At 57.0% G+C, this 10468-nt stretch overlaps 1 protein-coding gene across 1 annotated transcript; it reads left to right on the top strand.

Moving 5' to 3' along the window:
* Window positions 1-3721: 3721 nt before the first annotated feature.
* Window positions 3722-10287, top strand: GCG54_00003456 (putative glutamate synthase; the record flags this gene model as incomplete). Its single annotated transcript, XM_045403529.1, has 5 exons — window positions 3722-3846; window positions 3901-3954; window positions 4013-4053; window positions 4107-10086; window positions 10149-10287. 5 exons carry the CDS (start codon window positions 3722-3724, stop codon window positions 10285-10287), a joined length of 6339 nt encoding a protein of 2112 aa, XP_045259717.1.
* Between the last annotated feature and the right edge of the window lie 181 nt (window positions 10288-10468).

The following is a 10468-nucleotide window of genomic DNA, read 5'->3' as shown; positions in this document are numbered from 1 at the left end:
TCGAGGTTGACGTGGCCAGAGATGAGCAGAATGCATGCTGAATGGTGGTGCACCGGTATGTGTGGTGTCGTTCCGTTCCTAGCCATCCGCGGCAAGAGTCTGAACCTTTGAGAAGGAGGGAAGCAAGAGCATCCCGGCGTGCAGGTTGTTGCTGCGTTCAATACGGCGGTACGTGTGCTGCGTCCAGACGTAGTAGGGCATCTGCGGGATGATGGGCAGAGGTGTGATGCTTGCTCCTGGCCGCTCAGCAGATCAGTGACGGTGGTGTCGTGTCGATGAAGAGCGCCTCCCAGCCGATGTGCGCTGTTTTCTGGCATGTGGTTAACAGCAGTGTCCTCCTCCTTCCTCAGCGCTGCACTGCGCCGAACAGCACCATGGAGGGGCAAATCGTGCGCTGGACGGTCCACTTCCAGGCCGTCCTCGCCATGGACAGGCCACTCGAGAGGGAGCAATTCCAAGGTTCATTGCAGGGTGGCAGTCCAGCAGCCCTGGATTGTCTGGGCAGTCCATGGCAGACAGGGAAAGCTAGCAAGGTAGCATGGGCGAAAATGGCAACATCAGAGGCAGGGGAGCGAAGAGAGGTGGAACAGCCCACTGAAGAGACATGGACCGAAAAACGGAGCATTGAAGATGGAAGCGACGCAGCCACCGACCGGAGGCGGGGCGGAGAGGAAGAGTCAGAGATGCTGTTTGGACCCCACCAATGAGAGACGATGCTGTTGGATTGAGCCCATGGCTGATTGGCCGTCCCCGTCCCCACCGACACGGCAGTCTGGAGGAGAGTGAATCAGAGAAAGACCGACTCGCCCGAGTGGGAGGAACAGCACCACAGCAGCTGCAGCGCACAGACGTCAAGCGCCGTCCACGGAGCCTTACCCAGTGTATACGTACCACCCTTCAGTCCCCCTCCCCCCATCCCATCCCGTCCCATCTCTGTCGCTTTCGCAGCATTCTGCAGAAGATACGTACCGTTTCCGTCCCACCCACGCACGCTGCAAACAACCCCCACTGCCCACCATTTCGGCCCCTCTTGCCAGTATCCAGCGAAAACGAAAGCCGCAGCATATCTACACCGGCACAATCAGTACCTAAGGTAGTGTAGAAAGCATGAGCCTTTGCTGGCTCCATCTTCCGTCTCGTCTCGTCTGCACCGCAAATTAGGAGGGGATGAGGCATATGGACACTTCAGGAGGCGGACGTTCCGTTGCACTACGCCTCTAGAGTCCTCTCAGTATACTTGCAGCAGCGGACCAGTTCGGTTTGCATTGCCACGGCCCATTCCGATTCCGAATTAAACCCCCCCAATGGCCATCTTGCGCTGGGTTTAGAAAGAAAAAATTGTGTCCAATATCCCGAGAAATGACCTACTCTTTGCCGGGTGTTGTCGTTCTCTTTCGGCGCCTCATCCGTGGCTCGGCTCTTAGCCCGCCTCTTGCTCCCGCGCTCTCTTTCCCTCCTTCTCGTGCTCTCTGTGCCTCCGCTCTCCAGGCTCCAGAATCGACAGTGTCCACCCATTGTCTCCATCGACAACAGTCTTATTCATCCAATTTACCTTAGCTCCGTGTGGTCTGTGATCCCTTGTGGTCTTCGTCGGGTGGTCGCTGGCGAGTGAGAGTCCTTCCCTTTCCAATCCGCTCCTCTCCCGTCCAGTCCAACCACCCCCGGCTTGGACCCAGCGTTGCCAGCGCCGACTCAGGACTCCATCAACTCCTCTTCTGTCCATCCCACCTTGCACTCACACACACACCCTCTTGGGCTAGGACCGTCCCTTTCATAAAAGGTTGCTCTTCTCCCTCCTCCCACCTCTGCTCTCTTTCTCTCTCTCTTTCGCCCTCCCATTCCTCTCGCGCGGTGCCTCGACGGTAGTAAAATAAACCCTCTCGATACCATTGCGCATCCAGCTCGACCATTTGGTCCTTTCAAATACACAACGCTCGCCGGTAAGTGATTTATGCTCACAGATAGACACGCGGAACTCAAGCCCAGCCTTGATATCCGCGCCTGTTTCCATGCCACTTCCACGTTCATTCATCCCACCTGCCCTTCAAACACACAAACACAATCGTTCGAACAAAGCAGCACCGAAGGTCGCATAGAGAAGAGAACGAAGCCAGAGAGGAAACGCCACACAGACAGAGACACACAGATTCGGAGAGAACGACAAGAGAGACAGAGACACGGCATAGGACCTGGGACCAAGACACCGAGTTCCACAGAGACACAGCTCCCGAGACGAAAACGGCGGTTTACACACCGATACCCAACAATCTCGCGCAAGCAGCAGCAGCAGCAGCAACAGCGGCAGAAAAAGCACCCACTGCAGTCATGGCAATCAGATAGCAGCAATCCCAATCGCGTGCCATTCCCATCGGGTTGGGCATCCCCGTCCGCACTTTTCTGCGCGGCGCCTGTTTCCACATGCTCTTTTTTGGGGGGCTTGCGCTTGCGACTGCGAGACGACCCCACACACCCCCAGGTCCAGACGTCGACCCCTGGTCGCAATCCCTGTGGCAGTGATGTAAGGTCACCGCGGGAATGGAGCTTGCAGTCGCCTATCAACCGAAGCCAAAACAACACCAAAGGAGAGGGAAAAAAAATTCTTGGAGGGGCAGTCGGCCGGTGGCGGCCTAGCACGCAGCTAGCGCAGCTACATAGGCATGGCAATTTGGGTGTGTCGCCTGTCGGGTGTGTGCGATGCTTGTCCGTCTCTGATAGACGGGCACTGGCGTCACGCATCGTTAGCCGCACACTCTTTTTTCCCATTAGCCCGCCTGCCATTGGCCACTGGCTCATGAGCGCCGCGGGGCCCGGTCGGCACCGCGGTCTGCATTCTGCAATCATCCCAATGTCTCTCTGCAGTCTGCTGCAGTCGGCCTGGTCCAGTGTAGGGATGTGCAGCTTTGCCTTCTCTTCTCTTCTCTGCAACCTTGTCTGAGCTGAGTTGTCTGACGGATGCTGCTGATTGTGGCGTGCTCTGGAGCTTGCCCCTCCCCCTCAATCCTGGTCCGGCTTGCATATCAACAATGCTTCGATGCTTGCTCCCGATGCTTGCTCCCGCTGCTTGCTGCTGGCGCCGTCATTCCTGGGGCCATTGCCTGCTTGCTTGGGTACAAGTGCGACTTGCTGCTTCTGCCTTGCTTCTGTCGGAAATCCCATCCGGAAACCTTGAGATTACGGCGATATCGACCAGAATCTTTACAGGCACCCTCATGTCCCGGAGCTGCCTCTTCTCGGGAGACGTTACACAAACGCCGGTTCGAGAGTAGAGTTTCCGCTACTCCAAAAAAAAAAAAAACCCGACTCCTATCTTTCACCGTGCGTCCCTGGATCAGCTCGAGCCTAATTGAAAGAAAACCACCCCGCATTTGATCTCTCCAACATTATCCTCCGCCATCACTCTCTCTGTCGCCAAAATCTCTGTCAATCACTCGCATTGGCTGTCTGCTACCTACCTCTGTCTCTCGCATGTGCGAACATCTCTTTGCTTCCTCTGTGCGATCCTCCTGCTCAACGTCGGACATTGCCCTTCACTTCGTCTCTTCGAGCTTCCCAAAAGTGTCGACTTCGTTTGTCACCTTACTGACTTGCGTTCGCTGCTTTGAACAGATCAGTAACCGAGCCTTTGCTCCTGCCGATCGCCTGCCGACGACTGGACTAGTCGCTCCCTCACCGACCTATACCAGCCTTTTCATTGATATACAGGCTCGAATCCTCGCCTAGCATGGGCCTGCCCGAGGATTTCGACGACCGACAAATCCACATCGAATCTGAAAAAGAGCAATACACTCCCTATGAGTATCAGACGGAGAACAACGACTCATGGGCGGGTGCTCTGCCGGTGAAGCAGTACGTGCGACCACTCGAGGTACAACTTGGATGGAGGCTGACATGAGATTGCAGAGGATTGTATGATCCGAGCTTAGAAAAAGATGCATGCGGTGTCGGCTTTGCTTGGTATGTTCATGTTCATGACTTCTGACTCTCTTGGAACGTTGCAGCTGACCTTCTGCAGCCACATCAAGGGCAAGCCTAGCCACAAAATCGTCAGCGATGGTAAGCTTGACGCTTCAGATATCCCCAGAACCTCCAGCTAACCGCTCCTACAGCGCGCAACCTGCTTTGCAACATGACCCACAGAGGTGCTGTGGGATCTGATGCACGAGACGGTGATGGCGCTGGCGTCATGACTTCGATCCCCCATAGGTTCTTCATCAAGAACTTTGAAAAGGAGGAGGGCATTAAGCTGCCCCCTCTGGGACAATATGCTACGGGAAACCTGTTCTTTAAGCCAGACGAGGAGACTCTGCAAGAGTCCAAGAGGCAGTTGGAAGATATTGCCGAATCGTTAGGCCTGCGTGTCTTGGGATGGCGAAGGCCTCCCGTTGACTCGACTCTGCTTGGTCCTGCTGCCAAGTCTCGTGAGCCCATTATCATGCAGCCCTTCGTCGTCTTGACCTCCGCCTACGGCCAGGGCAACGCTCCCGAGAACACCGACCCCGAGCAATTTGATGACAGACTATTCGAAAGACAATTGTATGTCCTCAGAAAGCGAGCCACCCACACCATCGGCCTCCAGAACTGGTTCTACCTCTGCTCCCTCTCCAACAAGAACATTGTTTACAAGGGACAGCTGGCCCCCGTCCAGGTCTACCAGTACTACTATGATCTGGTCAACGCCGACTACGAGGCTCACTTTGCCCTTGTCCACTCTCGTTTCTCGACCAACACTTTCCCCTCATGGGACCGTGCTCAGCCTTTGAGATGGGCTGCCCACAACGGTGAAATCAACACCCTTCGTGGAAACAAGAACTGGATGAGAGCTCGTGAGGGTGTCATGCAATCTGACATTTTCCGCGAGGAGCTCGAGGGGCTCTACCCCATTGTTGAGGACGGCGGCTCCGATTCCGCTGCTTTCGACAACGTTCTGGAACTGCTGACCATCAACGGTGTTCTGTCCCTCCCTGAGGCTGTCATGCTCATGGTCCCCGAGGCTTGGCAAGGCAACACCCACATGGACCCCAAGAAGGCTGCTTTCTACGAGTGGGCTGCTTGCCAAATGGAACCCTGGGACGGTCCCGCGCTCTTCACCTTCGCCGACGGCCGTTACTGCGGTGCCAACCTCGACCGTAACGGTCTCCGTCCTTGCCGTTTCTACGTCATGGACGACGACCGCATCATCTGCGCCTCTGAGGTCGGCACCATCCCCGTCGAGCCTGAGAAGGTCATTCAGAAGGGTCGCCTCCAGCCCGGTCGTATGCTTCTCGTCGACACTCTTGCCGGTCGCATCATCGACGACAAGGAGCTCAAGGAGGCTGTTTCCAGCCGCCAAGACTTCCGCGCCTGGATTGACCAGGAGCTCATCACCTTGCCCAAGGTTCTCGAGACTGTGGGCCAGACCGTGGATGTTGCGGCCAAGCCCGACGCTACGCGTCTGCAGGAGGACCCTCTTCTCCTGGCCTTTGGTTACACCCACGAGCAGGTGAGCTTGTTGCTGGCTCCCATGGCTTCTGACGAGAAGGAAGCCCTCGGGTCCATGGGTAACGATGCCCCTCTGGCCTGCTTGTCTCAGGCTCCTCGCCTTCTGTACGAGTACTTCCGCCAGCTCTTCGCTCAGGTCACCAACCCTCCAATTGACCCTATCCGTGAGTCGATCGTCATGTCTCTGGAGTGCTACGTTGGTCCTCAGGGCAACCTCCTTGAGATGGACAGCTCTCAATGCGGTCGTCTCCTTTTGCCCAGCCCCATTCTCTCCATCCCCGAGTTCAACTCACTCAAGAACATGGCCAGCATCCACCCCGAGTGGACTGTCAAGGTCATCGACCTGACCTTCCCCAAGAGCGAGGGCACTGAGGGTTACCTGCGCCACCTCGACTACATTTGCAACGAGACCACCGCAGCCATCGAGAACAAGGACCGCATCATTGTCCTCTCGGACCGCGCCACATCCAAGGACCGCATCCCCGTCTCCGCCCTTCTTGCCTCTGGTATGGTCCATCATCACCTGGTCAGCAACAAGTGGCGTTCCATGGCTGCGATTGTCGTCGAGACTGCCGAGGCTCGTGAGGTGCACCACATGTGCGTCCTTCTCGGCTACGGTGCCGATGCTGTCAACCCCTACCTGGCCATGGAGTGCATTCTTAAGTTGAACCGCGAGAAGCTAATTAAGAAGAAGCTCTCTGATGAGGCTCTCATTCACAACTACAAGCACTCTTGCGATGGTGGCATCCTCAAGGTCATGAGCAAGATGGGTATCTCCACCCTGGCCTCTTACAAGGGTGCTCAGATCTTCGAGGCTCTCGGTCTCGACGAGACCGTTATTGAGCGCTGCTTCAAGGGCACTGCTTCCCGTATCCAGGGGTCCACTTTCGAGCTCATTGCCGAGGATGGTTTCCGCTTCCACGAGCGTGGTTTCCCCTCTCGCTACACTGTTGGTGTCTCTGGTCTCCCTGAGTCTGGCGAATACCACTGGCGTGATGGTGGTGAGGCTCACATGAACGACCCTACCTGCATTGCCAACATCCAGGATGCCGTCCGCACCAAGAACGACAAGTCCTACGAGGCTTACTCCAAGTCTCAGTACGAGCAGATCAAGGCTTGCACCCTCCGTGGCATGCTTGACTTCAAGTTCGAGGACTGCACTCCCGTCCCCATCGAGCAGGTTGAGCCATGGACCGAGATCGTCCGTCGCTTCTGCACGGGTGCCATGTCTTACGGCTCCATCTCCATGGAGTCTCACTCCACCTTGGCTGTTGCCATGAACAGACTCGGCGGCAAGTCCAACACTGGTGAGGGCGGTGAGGATCCTGAGCGTTCTCAGCGCTTGGCGAACGGTGACACTATGCGTTCTGCCATCAAGCAAGTTGCCTCTGGCCGTTTCGGTGTCACCTCTGCCTACCTCGCCGACTCTGACGAGCTCCAGATCAAGATGGCCCAGGGAGCCAAGCCCGGTGAGGGTGGTGAGCTTCCTGGACACAAGGTGTCCAAGTCCATTGCTCGCACTCGTCATTCCACCCCTGGTGTCGGTCTCATTTCTCCTCCCCCCCACCACGACATTTACTCCATTGAGGACTTGAAGCAGTTGATTTACGACCTGAAGTGCTCCAGCCCTCGCTCTCGTGTCTCAGTCAAGCTTGTCTCCGAGGTTGGTGTGGGTATCGTCGCCTCCGGTGTCGCCAAGGCCAAGGCCGACCACATCCTGATCTCCGGTCATGATGGTGGTACCGGTGCGTCGCGCTGGACCGGTATCAAGTACGCTGGTCTTCCCTGGGAGCTTGGTCTTGCCGAGACTCATCAGACGCTGGTCCTCAACGACCTCCGTGGTCGCGTTGTTGTGCAGACTGATGGTCAGCTCCGCACTGGTCGTGATGTTGCCATGGCTTGCTTGCTCGGTGCTGAGGAATGGGGCTTCGCCACTACTCCTTTGATCGCCATGGGCTGCATCTTCATGCGCAAGTGCCACCTAAACTCCTGCCCTGTCGGTATTGCTACCCAGGATCCTGAGCTTCGCAAGAAGTTCACCGGTACTCCCGAGCACGTCATCAACTTCTTCTACTACGTCGCCAACGAGCTCCGTGCTATCATGGCCAGGCTCGGTTTCCGCACCATCAACGAGATGGTTGGCCACGTTGAGGTTCTCAAGGTTCGCGATGACCTCCGCACGAAGAAGACCTCCAACATCGACCTCTCCCTGCTCCTGACTCCCGCTCACAAGCTCCGCCCGGGTGTCGCCACCTTCAACGTTCGCAAGCAGGACCACAAGCTCTACGTCCGCTTGGACAACAAGCTTATCTCGGAGGCCGAGTTGACTCTGGACAAGGGTCTGCCTTCCAGAATCGAGTGTGACATTGTCAACACCGACCGTGCCATGGGTACCTCGCTCTCGTACCACATATCCAAGCGCTACGGCGAGGATGGTCTGCCTCTGGATACTGTTCATGTCAATATCAAGGGCTCCGCTGGTCAGTCCTTCGGTGCGTTCCTCGCTCCTGGTGTGACCCTGGAGCTTGAGGGTGATGCCAACGACTACGTCGGTAAGGGTCTGTCTGGCGGTCGCTTGATCGTCTACCCTCCCCGTTCTGCCGTCTTCAAGGCCGAGGAGAACATCATTGTCGGTAATGTCTGCTTGTACGGTGCTACCAAGGGTACCTGCTTCTTCCGCGGTGTTGCCGCTGAGCGTTTCGCTGTCCGTAACTCCGGTGCCACCGCCGTTGTCGAGGGTGTCGGTGACCACGGTTGCGAGTACATGACAGGTGGCCGCATCGTCATTCTGGGCAGCACTGGTCGCAACTTCGCTGCCGGCATGTCTGGTGGTATCGCCTACGTTCTCGACATTCACAAGGACTTCCTCTCCAAGCTCAACACTGAGATGGTTGAGGCCGAAGCCGTCGAGGAGCCTACTGAGATTGCCTACCTGCGCGGTCTCATTGAGGACCACCACCACTACACCGGATCCGAGCTTGCTGCCCGCATCTTGGTCGACTTCAACCGCGCTCTGCCCCGCTTCGTCAAGGTCATGCCCGTTGACTACAAGCGTGTCCTGGCTGAGGAGGCCGCCAAGGCTGCTGAGGCCAAGCGTGCCGAGTACAACCTTCCCGTCATCTCTGGCGTTCCCGCCAAGAAGGAGGAGAAGGCCGCTAAGCTCCAGGACATCGAGGAGACCATTGGCGACAACGCTGCCGAGAAGAAGCGCGCTCTCGTCCTCGACAAGACCAAGGGTTTCATGAAGTACCAGCGCCGTGCCGAGAAGTACAGGAACCCCAAGACTCGTACGAAGGATTGGGCCGAGCTCTCCTCCCGTCTCGACGAGGACGAGCTCAAGTACCAGTCTGCTCGTTGCATGGACTGCGGTGTACCCTTCTGCCAGTCAGAGACGGGTTGCCCCATTTCTAATATCATCCCTAAATGGAACGAATTGGTCTTTCAAAATCAATGGCAAGACGCTCTTAACCGTCTTCTCATGACCAACAACTTCCCTGAGTTCACTGGTCGTGTCTGCCCTGCTCCTTGCGAGGGTGCCTGTGTTCTTGGTATCAACGAGGACCCCGTTGGTATCAAGTCCATTGAGTGCGCCATCATTGACCGTGGTTTCGAGATGGGCTGGATGATTCCTCGTCCTCCGGATGTCCGCACCGGCAAGAAGGTTGCCATCATCGGTTCCGGACCCGCCGGTCTGGCCGCTGCCGATCAGCTGAACCGTGCCGGCCACACCGTCACCGTATACGAGCGTGCCGACCGCCCCGGTGGTCTTCTCATGTACGGTATTCCCAACATGAAGCTTGACAAGCGCATTGTCAAGCGCCGTACCGACTTCATGGCAGCCGAGGGCGTCAACTTCAAGTGCGGCGTTGCTGTCGGCGAGGACATCCAGCTCATGGACCTCAAGGCCGAGAATGACGCCGTTGTTATCGCTACTGGTGCCACCGTCGCCCGTGACCTCCCCATCAAGGGCCGTGAGCTCGAGGGCATCCACTACGCCATGGAGTTCCTTCACAAGAACACCAAGTCCCTCCTCGACTCCGAGCTCGCCGACGGCTCTTATATCTCCGCCAAGGGCAAGGACGTCATCGTCATCGGTGGTGGTGACACCGGTAACGACTGTATCGGTACCTCCGTCCGTCACGGCGCCAAGTCCGTCATCAACTTCGAGCTGCTGCCCCAGCCTCCCCCGGAGCGTGCCCGTGACAACCCGTGGCCCCAATGGCCCCGCATCTACCGTGTGGACTACGGCCACACCGAGGTCAAGCAGCACATGGGCAAGGACCCCCGTGAGTACTGCATCATGTCTGAGGAGTTCGTCGACGACGGCTCTGGCAAGGTCAAGGGTATCAACACCATTCGCGTTGAGTGGACTCGCTCCGCCTCTGGTGGTTGGGACATGAAGAAGATCGATGGCTCTCAGCAGTTCTTCCCTGCCGACCTCGTCCTCCTGTCCATGGGTTTCCTCGGCCCCGAGGCCCGCATCCTCGGTGACGACATCGAGAAGGACGCTCGCAAGAACGTCAAGACTCCTCCCGGCAAGTACAGCACCAACATTCCCGGCGTTTTCGCCGCTGGTGACTGCCGTCGCGGCCAGTCCCTTATCGTCTGGTAAGTTTTATCTCGTTCTGCATCCAGGTCAGTCTCGATTAATCAGCTAACAAACTTCGCAGGGGTATCAATGAAGGTCGCCAGGCTGCTCGCGAGATTGATCTGTTCCTCGAGCAGTGCACCAGCCTCCCCGTCACAGGTGGTATCGTCAAGCGCACCGCCGGTGAGATCTTCAGCCGGGTGAAGCCTGCCCAGGCTTGAGCTTTCCCCAAAAAGCACAAAAGTTGTCGCAGTCGTTGATTTTGAGGAGTATGAAGAAATGATTCAGAATGACCGCAAGGTCGGGTGGCACAACAGCGGCGCGGGAGCGGGAAACCGGAAAGGGTTCTTTCATGATACCCGATTTACTACAAAACATGCCTTTTCAGCGATAGGTCGTTTT

The sequence above is a fragment of the Colletotrichum gloeosporioides genome (assembly GCF_011800055.1).
Source record: "Colletotrichum gloeosporioides strain Lc1 chromosome Unknown consensus_74, whole genome shotgun sequence".
Lineage (NCBI taxonomy): Eukaryota > Fungi > Ascomycota > Sordariomycetes > Glomerellales > Glomerellaceae > Colletotrichum > Colletotrichum gloeosporioides.
The sequence above is the reverse complement of the archived record's forward strand: the minus strand, read 5'-3'. Positions and strand labels throughout refer to the sequence as shown.